This window comes from Pollicipes pollicipes, unplaced genomic scaffold, assembly GCF_011947565.3.
Source record: "Pollicipes pollicipes isolate AB1234 unplaced genomic scaffold, Ppol_2.1 Scaffold_3447;HRSCAF=4054_pilon_pilon_pilon, whole genome shotgun sequence".
NCBI classification, from domain to species: Eukaryota; Metazoa; Arthropoda; class Thecostraca; order Pollicipedomorpha; family Pollicipedidae; genus Pollicipes; species Pollicipes pollicipes.
The window spans coordinates 31,935,069-31,955,260 of record NW_023596297.1 but is presented as its reverse complement, the minus strand read 5'-3'; the positions used below and the strand labels follow the sequence as shown (position 1 = coordinate 31,955,260).

Here is a 20,192-nt window from a genome sequence, read left to right as displayed (position 1 = left end):
AAGATAGTTTGTATTTGCATGGTGATATCAAAACTGGGCTACAGCTCGGCGCCGATGATTCGTCAGCTTGCACTATCGTTTTGCGTTTTGCTGCGACCGGTGGCCTCCGTTTGCACACTATCACAACTGGACTAAACACACGCACGCAGACGAACCACCGCAGCAGAGGCGGCAGACAACTAAAACGCTATACAAGCGTGCGGCGTGCCGCCCAGATCACGGCGCTGGGCCGGCGAGCGATGGTGACGGGCGCTAGCAAACCCAGCCCACCAAAGGGCGACACACTACCGAACAAAACCAGCGCGGCCCACGCGACAAACCAGCGCGCGTCCCGGCGCGACAGAAAAGGACAAGGCCATCGCCCGTCGGACCCGAGACAGGGCAAACTTAGCAAACGAAGTTCGAGAAACACACAAAAAGGAACGAGCGATGGGTTTAATGGCAGGCGACCACCGGCAGTCCTCGCCGGAGAGGTCTCGCGAGATCAGAGCAAGAGAACACACGATTACAGAACGGTACGGCTGTGCACAAGCACCGCGAACTTCCCGGAAGTCACTCAGAATGCACATTATTTACACTCACATATTCTGGCCGAAGACGACACCCAGCTCTTGTTGAAAACGCTCCGTGGATCGCAGGTTCACCTCCGTAACACGTCGCAGGTGTCTCCGAACACTTGGCACACGACAGTCATCTATTTTTGGCAGCACAAAGCACTTTTCCATCCACCCACTTGCCACTGGAGGCGACAGCAGGAGATGTATACAAGGACCAAGGCAGTGCAGTTGAAGCCAGCGCGAGGCGCTCCACACCGCCGTCGCGTCACACGCGCAGCAAGCCCCCCAACCCCGTGACAGGCCTGTCACGGCACGACAGTTACAGATCGGCGCCGCTCAGGCCTCGTCAGTCTAGCAGCCGTGCTCCTCCATCAGCAGGTCGTGCTGCACGCCGGCGTACAGTTGGTCATACTGGGCGGACGCGACCACGGCCGAGCGCATCTCCTCGACGGAGGTGCTCTGCGCTGCGGGCGAGCCGCCGGCAGGTGGCAGCACCGGCGCCGGCTGGTCTGGGGACCAGGCAAGCCGCAGTCAGCAGCGGATCAGCGGATCAGCACCTCGCGGGGCACTCAGGAACGGAGAGGTGGCAGCCGGTGACCGGGGCCCCACCGCAGCAGACGCGTGGAGGCAGACCCCCACTCGCCCCCCCCCCCCCCCGCTGTCTGACGAACCGCCACTATATACACGCACGCGCGCGCTCGACGGACGCAGTTCACACTAGTTCGTGTCTCATGCTGTCACTATTCCGGCGCTAACCGAGGCACAGAGAGACGAAGGCGAGCCGAGCTGCGGGAGCGAGAGTGGACAAGGGAGAAGGCTGCGGGCCCGGGAGACCTTGCCGCGGCCGGCGGCACTCACGGGGCGGCTAGTCGGCGCCAGCCGGCGGCCAGTGGTACGGCTCGGCGCCGTGCAGGGCGCGCAGCAGCCGCCACGCCAGCTCCGGCTCCGAATCCGGCTCAGGCTCAGGCTTCGGCTCCGGCTGAGAGTCGGCCGCCGGCCGCCACTGGACGTCCATGGCGTCGGCGGCCGCTCCCGGCCGCGGAGCCGCGTTCGTGTCAATCTCTGAAAGGCACCGGCCGCTTGAATGCCGGTCGCCGCGCCAAGCCAATCAGCTCTGCAGCAGGCCGGGAAGCCCAGTCGACCGGCGCCGGTCACGAGCGGGCCAGGCCAGGAGCGGGGAACGGAGCAGGGCAGGAGCACAGACCCGGCTCGCCCCCCACTGTCGACGCCTCACACGATACGAGCAGAAGGACGACGGTCACGAGCGGTCGGCAGCGGAACTGCGCCTGCGCAGAGCCAGCCGCGCCTTCAGATTGCCTGCAGCGGTGGCGCCGCAACAGTTCCGTCCCGGTCGTCCGACACAGTCAGGTTAAGCCCATGAGCCAGTCCGAGCCGCTGTCTCCGGTCGTCCGCGTCACGTCAGTGCGTCACAGTCGGTCGCCGCGCGCCCCCTCCCCGCCGAGACCGGTTCGGCCGGCACGCTCCAGCGTCTGCACACGAGCCCCCAGCGGCGGCGTCCCGGCCCGAGGGCTCACCTCCTAGTCATATCATGTGGCGCATCAGACAGCGGGGGGCGGCGCCGTTGGCCCGGCACATGCCGCGGCTCAGGCCCAGCTGGCCGGGCGCCGAGCTCGGCACCGGCACCGGCGCCGGCGCCGGCGCCGCCGGTGGCGGCGGCGCCTCCGGCTCTGCGGGCGGGGTCACGGGTCACCGGCGGCCGGCGGCCGGCGGGGTGCCGCTGTCGGGCGAGGTCGGCCGACGGGGGAGCGGTGAGGGGCAGGCCAGACGACTGCTCAGAACGAAGCCCCCGCAAGCGCGGTGATCACACGACTGCTCTGACGGTAGCCAATACAAATGCAAACAAATGAGAGCCAGCCTACGACGCGAGGAACGACGGCTGTCTGTGGTGACTCAGGTGTTTATTGGCAACAGTTCTACCACGAGGCCAGAATAGAGACGCAGCAAAAGGGGCATCGTCATGACTGGTTTCAAAGAGGGTCGAACCAGTGATAGTAGCCCGGCTACGGCACATGGATGGGAGGGTCTGTGGAAACTGGTCTGTAGAAACTGGTGATTTGGTCGGCACCTGTCAAGGGGAGGTGCGGTACGCAAGACCGGGAGCCGGGGCGTGACGGGTCAGGGTCGGCCGACTGTCGCCCACACAGCAGCACCCCGCCGGAAACGGAACACAAGCTACACGTCAGCACAGCACTCACTAGCAAACCGGGATATGGAATGCACAGAGAAAGTTGGCAAGTGATATCATCTATTCGTGGCACATTTATCAGACTGGCACCGTGCAGTGGACCAGCACATCGCGCGGGATTCAGCAAACCCTTGAACGTTTGAGACCTGCATATTACAGAAACAAGTGCAAGAAAACATGAAGCAAATTTGAATTAAAACCTCTATAAAACAGAAGAATATATGAACATCAAGATCAAATGCATTCATATCAATGCACAAGACGGCATTGTGAAACCAGGAAACCTGCTTCCTTAGAACATAATCTATCGTACTTCTCACTGTACATGATTTTGGCCCGTACTTTTAGAACCGAGTGCAACATTACCTGTCATGATAAAAGCAGTGCCTGTAACTACAGATGATATCACGTCGAACAAGGTGTAAAAAGGTACGTTAGGAAAGCAAGACTACTGGACAGCACCCAAATTTTATACAACACGAAGAAACTTTTATGTTCACGAGGGTAAATTTTACCGCAAGTTTTGTTTTTCTCTTTTTGTCCCTAATTTTATCAATACCGTTTGACAAGTTACAGCTACATCCTAATGACTAGTAAGCCACAGGCCTGCTGACGACAAACCCTTTGCATCCTTACGATGAATATCAAGCCTTTACGCATGGTCGCAAATAATTTACTGCAGCATCGTTTCGTGCTACGCTTGATGTTTCAACGAGCAAAAGTTCCGAAAGTCCTGTACACCACGGGGCAAACGCCGATTTGCTTTGATTTTGGTGTTTGTTCCGTTGTTGGCTACAACTAAGCGGCCGCCAAACACAGTTTTTCACAAGCCAACATATCTTCACTATTCCTGAAGCACCGCTCCAAAGTCCAAACGAAGAAGAATTTATGAGACGTATCAGATTCATTACTACACCTGCCAATGCTTCAATATAGCTACGATGTGGAATAACAATAGTTTTTTAACCTAGGTCTGAAACAGCGTCAACATAGGTGAAGGGTTTCGACAGAGCCAATATCGGTGCCCATGAGGTAACAGCCTACGACTGCCACCAGTAGGAAATAATACCAATTCAAAGTAGCTGCATTCAGCACCCTCTAAACGTTAGCCACCACAAGACTTCATGGCAATTAACGACAAATCGTGCGCAAGAACCACACACACACACACACACATCCGTGTGATATCAAAGAAATGGAAACCAATGGCGCACAAACGTGGCCTAAACGGCCAGCGGTTACTTACAAACAACGATCTGAGACCAATTTCACAAGGAACATTACATCGCTTTTTCACATGATTCGTGACCCCACTCACAAATGTTGTAAATCTTATCGTACTACTGCAAAACTTTCTTCAAAAGACACACAGCAAATTCTTAATAACGAACGCTGTGATTTGCTAACGTATGCCTTAATGAGGTATTTCCCAATTGAGTAGAGTTCAGGAGCGACAAAAATTAAGCAAAGGACCAGACGTTTTTCACAAAAAAAATCATATGACACGTTCCAAACAAAAATAAACCAAAACGTCTCAAAGCGTCGTGACGAATTCAATACAAAGTGACGAATTTACCACTTCGTGACAGTAAAAGGACATGAGATAAGACTTGTAACACTAAATCAGCATATGACTTTTCACGTCATTTGAAAATGTACAATCATTTCGTTTCCCTTTAAGAGTAATACAAGCATTTGTAATTATTCTAAAAGGACCAACTTATTATACCGACTTTGACATTTCCACGAGCTTTGTAACATCAGTGAGCTTGGTCTCAGCTTGCCTCATTATGCGTTGACACAGGAAACCTCAATCAGCCTCATTGCAAGGTACAAAATCAGCAACTATCGCTCATGCACACTTAGAATTTCCAGGGTGATGAACGTTCAGACTCTCCATGAATTGGTGTTATTTCCGAGTAGTGACCTCACTTACTCACACCCCGGCGTTTCTGCCGCGCGAAGGGAAACCACGCAGACTAAGTACATGTCACACGCAAACTGCGATGGAACGAGACATGCGTGGTTTTGCCTTTACACGGCAGATTTGCCGGCCACTCATTTCGAGACTCTGAAAGACACATGGTGGGCAGAGACCGAAACCAGAGACTGGGATGGGGATGCCCCACGACGCATCACACGAGCATGGTTCTGAGACAGCCAGCAAACATCACCATCCGGAGGTCTAAGGAATCATAAGGCTGAATATATCTAAAACTTCATAGTCGTAGCTGGGTACTTCATTGCACACGCACTGACAACATGGCTCAAAATGCAGTCCACTGACCTGTCGCGATAAAAATTCCCACAAAAGTATACCCGCGTTCACCTAACCACAAAACGCTGCGAAAACAGTGGTCACGTCAGCGCCGGGATCAGGTATCTACCATCCATGGAATCCGGCTTCCCTGCGTCGGAGTCCGCACTGGTGATGCTATACCGCAAGACGCTCTTCAAAACAGTCACTTACGAGGAGCTCGTCACAAAACAGGTAGCGAATGACCCATCGCGTCTAGACCCTTTCAAAACGAGGTCAGAACAAAACGACGTTACCTTGGCCCAATGACTAGAATGTCTCGAGAGTCGGTCTCTGCACGCGAGTGGCAAACGCCTTATGTTTGGTGCGGTACACCCAGGTGGGCTCCAACCCCATCTAGGGTTCACCTTTCCCCTGACGAGGGGAACCTTTCCACTGGGCTACAGCGTCATGGTACTGCATGATTGGCTACAACCCTCTGTACTTTTTGGCAAAAGCCTGGGGAAGTTCATTTCAATTCGGGCGTTAGCTACCTGGCGGGGTCAGTGACCAAGCCAAGCTATGCTTAGCACCGCCTCTGATCGCCAAACGTGCCCCGCGCGAACGCTTCGAGCGTTCATTTTTTATTACTAAAAATAGGCAAAGACAAGGATTATGTTAGGACAAGACAAGACAGTTCAAATGGTATTTCCGCTTTGACTTAGCCATTGTTTTTGAAAGGCGTCCCAATTTGATATATTTCTACCACAGAAACGGGATTCGTGCACGATTGTTGCCATGCTTTAAAATCCTTGGAAAACGGTGTGGACTGCATTTTGCGCTCATGATCGGTCAGGAGTACTGCGCTGTATCATATATTTTACAGTTAGCCTCAGAACGGGATACAGTTGTTGGCTGTCACATCACCACGTGCTGGTGAATTGTCTACACGAGACATGCAAGCGAAGGCACCTGGAAAGAATGAGTTAGCGGCACAATCAAACCCATGTGGCAAGGATGCGGCACAGCCGACAGACAGTGAAGTCTTGTCTGATTTGCTGGCGAACAGCTTATACCACCAATGGCGGACGTGACCGACATTTATCCGTCGTGGGGCGTGGGCGGCATCCTTGACACGACAAGTCCGTATGTACACGAGGAGTCGCCAAGGCGATATCAAACACTCCTGTCAAATGTTGGAATGCAGTGAGATAGCGGGGCGCTACGATTTGAGGCACAACACTTGACACTGCAGCGCGAGGTGGGGTAGCTCCTCTTGAGACTTCCGCCAGCTTCAGCATGGCTGAGGAGAGTTGCCGCCAGCATTCAACCACGGCTTGTGAACAAAGCAACCGCACAAAAGGATTACAATGAGACTGGGTGCTTCAATACCAAAAATAAGCTGAATTCCAACTGATACGTGGATTACTTGGAAAAGCAAGGTCGATGGCGCTGACATTTTAAACTTTCCTCGAATCGAGGAACATATCCTTGAGTCAGTTAAAAAACCAAGCGTCTGTTTTACTGCGGTGACATGTCACGGCGAAATCCGTTACTAGGGTAAGCCTTTTTTAAGTCAAGTTGACTTGACAAGACAGCGCCGAATGCTGCAAAGCCCATGTACGAGTTTCATGTCAACACAGACAGGAACACAATTAGTTACACACCTAACCAGCTACAGAAATCACTAGGAGCCTTGCTCTGGGAGCAGCAGATAAACAAAGGAATGCAAGCCCCCGTCCATGTTTGAAACACCCTGCTTTCTGGGTATTGCGCTACATTGGAACCTGCCTTTTCGACATTCCGGTGAGCCATATAGTCACGCTTATCCCGAATGGATCGATCTGAGCAGAAGCGCCCGCTAAACTATAGCAACCACCATGTCAAATGCTGACGGCAGCACTCAGAATGGAATTTACATGTCGGTGGACTGATCGGATGGTGGCTCCCGTATTCCGACATTCTTGCGTCGTCTTCCACGCCGGCGACAATCCTCGGGAAGACATTCGGATTTCCATGGGCGGGTCGCATGTTGGCTACCGCATTCCGACATCCTTGCATCGTTTCTCGATGCCGATGACAATCCTCACGCAGGAATTCGCACGTCAATTCAGATATCGACATCCTTGCAGCGCTTCTCCACGTTTGCGTTATTTTCTTTCATCACTTTACGTAGACATTCTTTGGTCGTTCCTCAGCACAAAAACGATGTCAAAATCTTGATTGACCGTCGCATTCTTCTGCACCAGTGTCAGCGAAAAAGCAGTATAAAAACCACCACCAGACATTATTTGTCACTAACAGACAACTGTCATTTAGTTTGTGCTTCACGCTGGAACTAGCCCACATATCAAGACGGGTATATTCCTCTTGGCTGCGTCCCGCCACGCTCTTCATGTAGCAGCGCAGTTTTCCCATTACATGTCCAATGGTTTTCACGTGCGGACCTCCACCTTTTTCTTTATTGCTTTTTCATACATTCACGCATGGGACGTTGTTGTCCACAAAGATGTTAATAGACGATGCATAAAGCGCATACGTTTCAAATGTGTAGCAATCCGCGCTCCGCGGAGTGTCGCAAGTTGTCTTCTCAGACATCGCCGATGTATCCTCTTGAACTCCGTACCGACCGCTTAGTACAACACGTCACGCACCTCGGTAAGCGAAGCAACGACAACAAACATAACACGCAACCGACAATAGAGAGATACAACAGAGACGCAGCCTAGTCTCACGATACGCCTAGCGCTTGGGGCGCTGTCGCAACGTACAAGCGCATCCGTCATCGCCGCGTCAGCCTATCACACACGTGCTACGCATGCCGTCGCGTCTGACTGGCGGCAAGCCCCTCACATCTACCTCCCACAGGACCAGCGTGAGATTTCCGGGCAATGCCGCGACATCACCAGGTTTGGTTCTCCCGGCAAACGGCGCAAGGCCTCCGTGTAAAACTTCGACTTTTATGAATGTCATTAGCATCTCGACAGAGTATGCGGACTGTCGAGTGCGCACGCATGTCGAACGGTTACGAGCGTCTGGGGACTGTAGTGACCTGCTCCAGGACAAGCCTGCAGTGCACAGTTTCCGACTAGGGTGCTATCAAAACCGAGCCGATTCGCAAGAGGGCTGACACGTTACCGGGCACAGCCCGCTGAGCGTACGCAAGCAGGCCGGGCCCTGGGCCTAGCCAGGTGGTGCGAACTTACGCGTGACCAGCGAGCAACAGAAACACCGGAGGCGTGACCGCCACTGTACCTACGACCCGCCGTACATCGTACGGGGTGGCAGACGACCTCGGCAGGGTCAGGTCAGGTCAGGTCATGGACCTGGGACGATCCGGCGGCGGCGCGCGCGAGCTGATCTTACACAACACCTAGTGCAGCGTACAGGCAGGCATGGATTAACTGTCCGCCCGCGGCCGGGCGCGGGCGGGACAGTGTACAGGCAACACGACACGGCCCCGGCGGGCCGGCCGGCGAGCGACACGGCCATATCGACACGGCTGGTGACACACAGCTGACAGTGAAAGGCCTCCTCAGCTCACAAACGGCTCCGACCCGATCATACATGACCATCTGGAGGAGAGGGCGGTCCAGGGTGCGACGGAGAAGGCAGCTCTGGGTAGCGATACCAGTCTCGACTGGAGAGCCGTATGAAGGGGTGGAGGACCAGCTGAATTACAGCTGATCGAAACATTCAGCGTCACTGCGTTTATACCTGACTATAAGTACTCTTCGCAAGTATGTCAACTATGAACGTCCTTAATGCGAACAACAGCCCAGGAAGTAATGTCTGGTGGAAAGAAAGATTTGCCGAAGTGATGACATTCTGAACACTAGGCTGGCAATAAATCGCCTATGGGAACTTTATGAACGAATATAGAGATGTTTTAAAAACCATGTGACATTGACGATCAACGCAAACAATTATATCCAGAAATTTAGAAGTCAGGCCTGTACAGACCCACAATTAACGTGCCGAAACATACCTACTTACACGAGCACAACACATTTATCCAAACTGATTGATCACGTTTTGATAATTTTTGCCCTGCACGAACCCAAAACGGGAAAACTGAGGCACTTTCATAGATAAGCGCCTAACTGGCAATTATGCCCAACCACTACCCACACTTATGATATGGATAAGCTGTTTGATACAAATATATCTCAAAATATATTGAAAAGCAGATTAATCTACAATTTTGTGCCCAGATTCACAGTAAAAGTTTCAAAAGATTCTGACATGAGGACAGAAATTGTACAAAAAACAATAAGACCCCTTTCTCTTTCTGTTGTGCGACTATGAGAAAACCGTGCATGACGCTACCCAGAGCAAAGGACAGAGTATTGGTGAGATACAATGGAAGGAAAAGGTCTGAGCAAAACATGTTTATTCTACAGTATATACTTGATTAAAATGCAGGAGCTACGTCACATGGTGACCGAGAGGATGCAACACGTGCAGTACCTGGCCATAATCTAACACAAAGGTGATGGTGGTTGTCTTTCTATAACCAGCTATTGGTTTTCGAAGGTCTCCTTCTTTGCGTTAACAGTGACTGAAGACCTAAATACCTGCACAGGAAAGACCGATCAAAACATCTGGATGAACATAAAACTACTATCAGCCGAATTTTTACAAAAACTCAAAAAGGCTTCACAATTCCGAGTTTTTACTCCACCAAAGGGGTGTCGTGACATTATCGGTAATGTATCACACAATTTGGCGCAACAAGCTGATTGTTGATTTCATGAACTACGTGGGTGAAATCCTTACAGAAACATTACCGAGAAAAAACAAAACATGTTCTCTGTCATCTATCATATGTTTCAGAAAAGATCACTGCCATGGTGACACTACTCGGACATTCAGTGACCTGTCTGATCATAGCAACAGGACCCGTAACCACCCTTACGGAGCTTTCAATCTAGAACTTATTCCGCGGAACAGTGTTTTGAAAAAGTGATAAGGGGTATTTGTACTACTCTAAACCAGTCTTCACGCCACAAAAGTGGATACAAATGTTAACTGTAATATGTCAGATGGGATGCATGCCAAAAAATCCTAATACTGCACCAAACTGAATCGTGTAATTTCGACACCGATTTCCCTAGATTGTAAGCAAAATGAAAAGACAACCTCCATGCCTTGCCGTGACATTTTGTGGCTGCGATAGCTCCCACACAGTGCCGCCTACTCTCGGTCACCAGATGACGACGTCCACACAGAAGAAACTAACGACAACTCTACTTCAAAGTACTCTGGTAAATGGAGCGAATGACGCTTCAAGTGTCAGCCAACACTGCAAGGAAAGTCCATCATGTTATAGAGTAAGAAACACCACCAGACATATCGAAACCCCCAAAAGACGTGAAAAGAACGCATCAAACACTGAAAATTTCGTGTGCACTACGCACATGGTCAACTTGTGCGGATTTTCAAGGTCACTAACTACATGTGAAGCTGACTATTGAAGCCCCATCCGCACGATCATACTATCCACACCGACCCGTACCCATCCCACAGCCCGTGATGTCGCGCACGTCCGAGCCCGTGCACATACCTGCCAGCCGTCTTCGCTTGAACTCTTGGAACACTACCTCATCCCGGGCACGCTTCCGCTCGCCGAGGTAGCCGCCGAGCGGGCCGATCCCGCTGCCGCCGGCTACCGGGCCGCGCCCCGCCCACAGGGACGCGGCCGCCACGTCACCGCCGCCGCCGTGGAAGCCGTTGCGGAAGGCGCCGCCGTCGCCGGCGTCGTTCTCCTTGTCGGCCATGTGCTGGTCCGGCTGGAGCGGCGGCTGGAAGCCGTAGTGGCCGGCGGCGCTGATGTGACCGGCGCGCATCGCCAGTCCTGGCTCGCCGAAGCCCAAAGCAGTGAATGGCGAAGGCTGGGCTGCCATCCCTGCAAACAGACAGGAGTCAGAGGCAAGATACGAAATTTTGTTTTAGCTGGTGGGAGAAAAATTCTAAAATCATGGTTTGTAGTGAGAACAAAACAGTCCAGATGAATTTGCACTGTGTGCACAACTGGTGCTGTAAGACATTTTTAGCAGAAATTGACAGTAAACACCATGCACAAGCACTAGCTGGTCTCAGTGACTGCCAAACACCACTGAAGATTGGCCATGTGCTATTCTTAGATTTTCTAGCTTGCTGGGTAAATGCTTCCCTTGTATGTGTATACTCATATCTACTGTACTTTTTGAAGCCATTGAGCTGATAGGGAGCTGTTAATATTGACAATTCTATTACAAAGGTTTGAGTCTCAATCAAGACTGATAGAAACCAATATTTTAAATGTTGTGCAACCCTTGCATAATTTCCCAGAGCACGTTACGTCCAGGTTTTGATTGAAATGTCGTGCAAACCACTATCATATAAATAGGAATATCTGGGGCATAGTAGCCAGTGCAGCCACCTTCCACCCCAGGCACAATCTCTCCCACCTGAGGGACAGATGCTGGGGCAGTGCGATACCCACCATGGTTTCTAATGACCTGGATCCATTTACTTTGGGATCAGGATTGTAGTTTCCTTTACAGTTGGGTGGGATTCCAGCCCCTCCCCAACTTTAAGAAGAAATTTGGTCAAATTCAGGGAGAACATGGCTTGCACAATTTGTTTGGGTTTAATTCTTTCTCTGCTCATCCCCTCCACAACATTGTGCACAAAACTACACCATCTGGGACGTCAGACTAATGTGTGATCGGGGCTCGGAGGTCAATGCGGCGGGGGCAGAGGAATTGTTTCCTCTTCATAGAGAGCTAGCCCCACATAGTCACCACCGCTACATCTTCTCACCGACATTCAGTCTGGTACAGTACTATTCTCAGTGTATGATGCTGAGCTGACTTAATATACTGTCATTATCTGCATTATCAACCAATCCCACTACCACCGACCGACACGGCGCCTCACGCGGCTCTTCTAAAAAAAACGTCGGAAGACTACAGAAATGGGGCGGAAAGAGCAGCAGTCTGCAACGATCTAGCCACCGCAAGTTGTTTATCGGTTTGTATATGACCTTTCTAGGACTTAACCGATTTTGTAAGGATATTTCATTGACAAAACCCAGCTTAAATAAAACATGAATCTAAAGAACGTAAACAATCATCGGTTTTGATATTGCCTTTCTAGGGCCTTAACAAGTTTGTGAAGGTTAATGACTGGCAAAACCCAGCTTAAATAAAAGGTGAACCTAAAAAACATAAATAATTATCTTAATACAAAACCAATTGTTCTGCCTAATGGTGAACAGGAAACTCTGCTTTAGCTTTACACCCTTACACCTTTACACCACACAAAATACACCCTATTTTGGTGGTGAAGCTCTGTACATCGAAAGAGAAAGTCACACGTTCTCATCTTGCGCCCCTTTTGTGCGTTTTCATCCCTGCATTCAGCTCAGATTTCTTGGTGGAGAATATGTCCTATCTCCAATGCTAAATCCTCTCAAAAGTGGAGACTTGCAGAGCCATGTATTTCTGGGTGCCCAAGTGAGTGTTAAGGATGGTGTTTGATGTCACTGCATTGCCTTTCAAACAACTTAATTTATACTTCACATCACAAACATACACATCACACAATTTCATACAACTGTGTGATATGCATTTTCATATAAATATCCATTGTGTTACAATGATTTTCATGCCCAATCCAGAAATGTTGAATTGTGACTAATGCAAGATACTCTTTGTTCTCTTCTCCCTGGCTATCCATCCCATCAGGAGCAGTGGCAGTTGTTTTGAGTGCAGACTCAGAGTCCAGTGCTTGAGTGCTGGAGTGTTGTTGGTAAATAGTAGATGGGTTAAACATGTGCTGGTGAGCAGCAACAGACCCCAGCAATGAAGGCATTGAAAGGAAAGACTAAGTGTGGTATGATAATGAGATTTGCCTGAAACCAGTCAGCAGCATTCCTCATTAAGTAGTGGTGAGTGTTGTACACAATGCTGTCAAAGTTTTGGAAACTGCTTACTTCCATCTCACAGTGAGCACAGATACAAATTTCTTACATTCCTGCCAGAGCATATCAGTGGAGAACAAAATGTATTCAGGTAAAAAACACAAAGAAACATCAAAATTTAAGACAATGGTCAGAGGATGCATTAATGCATGCAGATGCAGACCATGGCAAAACAGGGGCAGGATAGGGGTGACTGCAAAATATCCTGCACAAACCCTCTGGTTAAGTTATTTGTGCCCATAAACATCCCCTCAGGACTTGCCAGGTGCTGCTAGATTGCTCACCATTCTGCTGCCGGATCATGTGCTCATACCAAGCCTGCTGATCAGTCACAGGAACACTGCCACAGGCCATGATGCAGATGTCTTGATCCTTCTGAGACACCACAGGAACTGCCTTTGGGGGCCTAGCTGCACTCTGCTTGGAATGCACCTTCTTGGAAGCTGTACCTGGCTAGGTGATACCAAAAATAATTAGTAAGTCAAAAATCCTCCAACACAGTCAGCATAAGAAGTAAAAATCAAGCCACAAACAGTCTTCCATTGATCAAAATTCCACAGGATGCTAAAAATGTTGAACGGGACTCTATAAGATCATGACTTTCCTTACAATAGCACCAATTCAATCAATGTTTTTACTTTAATAACACGGAACAAATGCACAAGATGTAAAATAACAGCCATGCTCTCAACATGTGTGTGAGCTGTGGGCGTGTTTAGTCCACAAGTCCCTTCCAGAATTCCAAAACAAATACAATGAGGTTTTGGGATGTACATATAAATCAAAGCTACCAGCTTCCTGGCTCTCTGGTGGCCGCAACGCTCCACTTGTTGATGATTATCTGCTGCCCTTTATGCCGAAACCTAGACATCTGACCTGCCCGACCCATTAATCAACCACGAGGCATTTATATGCTGGGCTGACCAGCGCCAGGTTCCCCGTCGTTTGACTGGCCGACTTCGAGCAAGTGAAGAGGCAGCAGACAAGTGAAACCCGAGGTACGGGTATAATGGCATGACAAATATCAACATCATGCTCCCCAAGTGACCGAATATTGAAACTCAGGTCCTTTCAATGTCATTCCGAGTATCTCAGTCTAGCACTCGCAAAAGAGGCCGAAGCGGCGCGGGAGACAGAACGGCCGGTTGGAACAGCAGGGCTCCACGAGCAGGAAAGACCATGCGATATCTTAATAAGTATAGCACAACCTAGAAAACGGTGAAAAAGTGCAAATCACTGACCTTTTATAGCGACTCCTCTATACAACAGGAGAAATGCGCGACGAAACGTCGCTACGCCCTCGCACTTTCTCCCCTCCACAGAACAACACAAAGATGGCGGCGGATTGTGATTACAACCTTTTACATAGTGGATACATTGGTAGATACCACAGAGCCACTCTACCAGTGGCACGGCAGTGGTGTCACATAGATTGACACGTATTTTTTCCTCACAATAAGTGATATGCCGAAATTAAACAAGTATTTAGCATATTTTTTTCCAAAAATATTTCTTTGGAGCCCAATTACAAATATAATTTTTTGACTTCCTCAAAATAAACTAAGTTTTAGTATCAAACAGTGTTCCTACTATTTGGTACATGCCAAAATGATAAACAAATGTCACGCCGGTCTGCAACAGGCTGAGAAGTATTGGTGGCTGCGGTTATTTGCGTATCTGACGTGCTGCGCTGAGTCATTTCATCCGGCCATCGTGATAGCGTGACGGGTGGCAGCCGGCCGTCGTTGCGATTTGAGGCATAAGTGACAATGGTTAGTAAGGAAAGGCTTCTGCTTAACCCAGGCGGAAACGGTTTGGAAAATTATGAAGGAGATAAGACAAATGAAAATTGTCATCCCAACAAACATCTTCCCAGCAATTGCAATGCAAGACAACTGAGCATTTGCCCATCTTAATATTATGCCATGTTTGTGCATATTAGCTCCGCATGCAATGGTATTATGGCATGCAATAAGGGTTAAGTGACAGTACTAATACATAGTAATGGTTATAGGTGCACCAACCCTCTACTTGGTCTATTTGAAAGTTAAAACTGTGCAGATAGGCTTGGGGTTATTGGGGAGAATATCCAGTCAACATGAAAATCAGATAGTTGTATGCATAAAATTATATTGCCATCTTACATGGGGTCACATGCTCAAAGTGATTGATATTAACATATTAGCATTTATGCTTATAGAGGGTTAACTGTTGCATTGAAATGTGGCAGTGACAGCTTATGGGTCATCCAGGAATTACATGTGTTATACTGATGGTGGTTTGATAAAGTGGTTAAGCTTGTATATTTTTTCAAATTGTACTAAAATATGAGAACAATGTTTTGAAGCTCTAAACTGGGAGCAGTTTGTTCCTTTGATGGTAGACAAAACACACCCATTTGTTTCACCCTGAGCTCAGTTGGGGTCAAATGGATGCTACCCTTTTGGGTCATTGCACTTAACACAGCACCACTGGGAGGAGTTGGTTTTCCCAGCAGAACTAGTGTGTAATCAGGGTGGAAGTGGGTTAGAAACTGTGAAAGTTCTGAACATTTTTTTATTAAAGGGCCCATAGCAGTATTGATGGATATGGTGGTTGCCAGGATCATATTGGAATGGTGAAGTCAGCTCCACAGAATGCTGGAAAAGTTACCAAATTTGCCTATGGTGTGTTGTTTTTTGTGTACTCTGGTCATGAACAACCAATTTGTGCAGCTGCTTTGCAGATAGATGATATTCATCTGACAGGCACAAAAAGGTTCAGAATCATTGAATCTTCATTAGCTCCATTTGTAGAGTAGTTGTATATGATTCAGTCATCTACCCATGAAGCAGCTGCAAAATGTGATTCTTCACAATCAGGATATGGAGAAAAAATATAATATGGCTTAAAAAGATGCTGGCTATGAATATACACATAAATGTATAATTTGTGTTGTTCTGCACCTTTGCTACCAAAGGCATTTTCTGACATAAGTTTGTCTCCCACCAAAATGAAAACTTTTGTTCACAGGTCTGAATAGTTTCCCTTGAATACTACATAGCTGAGCAATATCAGAGCACACTGTGATATCATTTGATGTGATGTTTTGATGTCTGTGATGTTTCTCTGTTTTCTGTATGTTGTCTTGGCACCAAGTTCATCCATCCACCACTAAATTTGGAAATGAGATCCTTCCCTCTTACCCTCTATCTTGCTCCATCCTGCATCCTCACTGCACCCTGCTTGTCCTGGGCAGGCTGCAAACATCAGCCTTGAATGGGCTGAGAGCCCTGTGGGGAGGGGACCCTGACTGGGTACCCAGCATGCATGCACAGGTTAAAGCTTGCTGATTGCTCCTGTCCCAGGCACATGCAAGTCCGTGCCACCATCAACCATTTTTCTTCATCCCATACCCCTGAAATGATCATTTCTGGTCAGAAAAGCTCTGATCCCCCCAAAAAACATCCAACTTTGGAAAACTGCTTAGAAGCATATTCAGGTATAACATAAATTGTTTTCACCCTCCCCTTGGGCAGAGCCCATCATCCCCTGCCTTCATCTTCATTTGCAAAGGACTCTGAAGTGGGAATGACAACGACTTGCACCAGTAAAATTTGGACCTGTTCTCACCTGCTTTTGTGTCTACTCATGTAAATATTCATACAACCAGAATGATTTCCAGCAAACTTTCAGGGAAGAGTATTTGCTGCGTGGAACATTGAACGTGAATACCCTTGAACGAGACGAAATCTGACCGATTGTGGTTCGTGGTGTTATGTCACCCTTCGGTGTTCGTTTGCAGCTATCCAGCCTTCATCGAATTCAACCCATACGACCTTGTAATCTCTCTAAAGCTGCGAATTCGGGCGTGCGTTGCTTGCAGCATGATGCTTGTGTAACATGATGCATTTCGTTTTAGTCTGGAACGAAATCCAAGAAGAAGTCGTCTGGCCCTAAAGTTGATCTCAACGAGGAGCAGAAGTCTGACATAAGAGAAGCTTTTGATCTGTTCGACACCGAAGGAACAGGAACCATTGATTCAAAAGATTTGAAGGTAAGGTGTATTGAATCACAAAATGTTTTTCGTTGGCCTCAGATGGGCTTATTTGGCCTCGGAGATATGCCTCAACCAGAATCTTTCTTTGCACTTTGGATTGGCTTTAATTGAGCACCACATGACATGGTTGATTCATATGTTTTAACTGGCAGGTTGCTTTGAGAGCGCTTGGATTCGAGCCTCGGAAAGAAGAAATAAAGAAAATGATTGCTGAAGTGGACAAAGACAATACTGGTAAGTAATGTGATGAAAACAAACTTGGCGGCTGCAAGCCTGTCATTCTTAGCTCGGCTCGGCGCGCACTGCAAATGGTTGGTGTGGTGCCCATGTCCGGAGGAAAAGGTAAACAGATCTGTCCGTGCACACCTTGAGCCCAACAACCCAATGCATATAATTTCGCCTCAAAGAATTGTCGAAGCGTAGGCCCTTTTGACCCGGCTTAAGAGCGGGGAAAAATATGTAATGTTACGAAATGGTGCAGGACAGCTGCCCGTGCCAGGTGGACTCTGGCAAGTTGCCAGACTGTGCTTTCTGTGTCAGCTGGGTCAAATACTTTGCTGGTTGTGGGACTTAACTCGCAAGCCCATGGTGTGCCGTTCAAGTCTTTTTCCCATAGGCCACGTCGGCGACAAATCGAGGAATAAAGCACTGATTGAATCGAACACATAGGCGTAGGAGTACCTGGAAGAAATACCTGGAAGTGAAGTACCCTGTCCGGGAAACTGAATTGAGTTCATTTAACCTTCAATAGGTTAGGAGAGGTGTATTCTACAGGCCAGCTCGTGCTCCGTAGACCAAAGGCATCCCGTGAATGTGAACACTGTCACAGTTGATATGGCTGAATATGCATCCGTAGATACAGCCGCCAGCTTATACCATGGTACGAAATGGCATTTTGACGTTGGAAGGGCCGAAGTAGATAGGTCTTGTATGTTGAGGGTATGCTGTTTATGTTTGTGGTTTATGTGGTGTGCACTACTATAGGATACCAAGGATGATGGTACTGACGTCTTCCTGAGCATTGACAACACCTGTGTGGACAGGAATAACGAACGGAAGTTGTTTGTTGGCCAGCTTGGATGAATTACTCATGGAGACCTTTTGCTCTCTAAACTTTAGAATTCTGCGCGATGTGATGTGATGGTAATGACAGCAGTAATGTAATAAAATGGCAATGATCGAATTGCTCATCAAGCCTTGTTCTTTGCTTGTTTCAGTGCTAAATAAATGCACCACTGGCCCAAAACTTTTCGTTAGGTTAAATATTTGTCTGGATTGGAAATACCCGCCGCCTGGAATATTTTCATTTGATCCATGAAAGAGATGTTCCACATTTGTACACAGTGTTGAATTAAGAAAGCCTTATTGAAGATTATCTGGTGCAGCTCACAGTCCTGCCGTTCTTAAGGCCCAAACCCTTTTAGCTTCTGAGCTACACATCCGCAAAGATGGGCAGACTATTTTGGGGAGACTATTGCAAGGTCATCGGGGCATCCATGGCGTCGTAATAACGCCATTCAAATTATGTCATTTTAGCCGTGAGGCGATGAAGGTCAACAAAATGTAGTTGCGTAGTCGTTCATACCGGGCGTTTGTGAGTATGACTTCCAGATATAACGGCCGCCAATAGGCGTTCAATCAATTTTGTGCAAGGTACGATGACGCACTCAGGCAATGACGTATTGAAGAGCATATTTAGGAACTGGAAAAATTGTGTTTTCGACGAGTAGCCTTTTCCGCTTCAGAGGTGACGTCACGTATTGTCGACAGGCAAGATCTGCTTCGATGACTTCTTGGCCTTGATGACGTCCAAGATGGCGGAAAAGGATACGAAGGAGGAGATTCTGAAGGCGTTCCGTCTTTTCGACGATGATGAAACTGGGAAGATCTCCTTCAAAAATCTGAAGCGCGTCTCGGAAGAGCTGGGAGAGAATCTCACGGACGAGGAGCTGCAGGTAAGCATTAAGCAGGCTGTTCCATGTTTTGTAATGCAGCATACATTTGTGTGAGGCTGACCCCTTCAGCTAAATGTCACGTGTTATTGAAGAAGAGGAACCTTGCTGCTGAGAGGATTCGGTTAGCTCAGTTCTGGCGTGGCGCAGGTCTGAATCAGTGCAATGTAACTGTTGGCTACGGTCTTGTGAACATTGCAGGAGATGATTGAGGAGGCAGACCTGGACGGCGACAGTGAGATCAATCAGGACGAGTTTCTGCGAATCATGAAGAAGACCAGTCTGTATTGAATCGTCGGGACCGTCAAATGATCGCTTCCATTCCAACTAAGTTCAAACGTTGCCAGTGTGCTATCATGTGTCTAAAAACTCTTGGGAGCGGTTCGGTGTGCGTAAGGAGGAGCTCGCCTACAGACGTTCTTTTGTGTTTCATTCTGTAGGAGTGCGTGATATTGTGTGCACCATGGTACGACAGTGCGCAACACTGGATGTTGTGGCTGTGAAGTACCTGGTCGCTGCTAGTCAGTGGGCAACTTGTCATCTACATCCACTTGTGGTCTTGTCACATCCTGTTGCGTGCCATCCTTCGCCGGCCCGCGCGTCCGCTGGTGCCAGCCTTTCTCGTGTTCTGTGTGCTCTGAAATGACAGTTGGTCCGCGAAGCGGTGGCTGGTGATTTTGCATATTTGTTTCCACCATCGCCGACTGCTGAAGCCGGGGCGCGGGCCGCGCTCGTGCGCACCGCGTGGGAACTTGTAACCCTGCTGCGTACATCACGCGAAACCGAATTTGTCATCTCCCTCCGCATATGGTAGAGTTACACTTCCGTCGACGTGCGGCACCCAGCTGAATGTCTACCGCTCGTGCATGTCTCGCAAAAGCTCGTGCGCTTAATCCTAGCGTCATCAAGGAGACAGGACAGTCGCCGACTCCGTGTGTGAAAAATATCTCCTTTTGCTTGAGTCCAGACTCCGTCGGCAGATCTGTTATCGGTGATTACAGCGATTGATCATTTAGGCTGACTGGTTGACATGACACCCTGATTTGGGATATGAACAGGATAGGCTTAAGCGGTCTCGAGTTCTCAGAATTGCATCAAAATCGGGCCTGCGATTGGAAAGTGTTGTGCCGACATATCTCGCTGCTTACGAAGGCTGTCATCTGCACTGCCGCCATGTGTACTTATGGTATGCCCCATCTTTGCTTTTCAAATACAGCTAGTCATGTATTTTTC

The 20,192-nt window shown here is 48.8% G+C and overlaps 2 protein-coding genes across 5 annotated transcripts; one reads left to right on the top strand and one right to left on the bottom strand.

The window, feature by feature from the left end:
* Positions 1 to 2: 2 nt before the first annotated feature.
* On the bottom strand, positions 3 to 14,307 carry LOC119091676 (uncharacterized). 4 transcript variants are annotated; one of them, XM_037214491.1, is made up of 5 exons: positions 14,210 to 14,307; positions 13,253 to 13,421; positions 10,566 to 10,907; positions 2,093 to 2,245; positions 947 to 1,066 (listed from the first exon to the last, which is right to left on the bottom strand). In XM_037214491.1, the coding sequence occupies exons 2-4, from the start codon at positions 13,320 to 13,322 to the stop codon at positions 2,100 to 2,102; spliced, it is 558 nt and encodes a 185-aa protein (XP_037070386.1). In that variant the 5' UTR covers positions 13,323 to 13,421; positions 14,210 to 14,307; the 3' UTR covers positions 947 to 1,066; positions 2,093 to 2,099. The 4 variants fall into 4 exon arrangements, with proteins under 4 accessions (XP_037070383.1, XP_037070384.1, XP_037070386.1 ...); XM_037214492.1 differs by lacking the exon at positions 947 to 1,066 and adding an exon at positions 1,584 to 1,619; XM_037214488.1 differs by lacking the exon at positions 2,093 to 2,245 and having other exon boundaries at positions 3 to 1,066.
* Positions 14,308 to 14,590: 283 nt separating this feature from the next.
* Positions 14,591 to 20,186, top strand: LOC119091677 (caltractin). The gene is made up of 5 exons (XM_037214493.1): positions 14,591 to 14,740; positions 16,870 to 17,004; positions 17,160 to 17,241; positions 18,778 to 18,962; positions 19,161 to 20,186. Exons 1-5 carry the CDS (start codon positions 14,738 to 14,740, stop codon positions 19,248 to 19,250), a joined length of 495 nt encoding a protein of 164 aa, XP_037070388.1. The 5' UTR covers positions 14,591 to 14,737; the 3' UTR covers positions 19,251 to 20,186.
* The last annotated feature ends 6 nt before the right edge of the window (positions 20,187 to 20,192 follow it).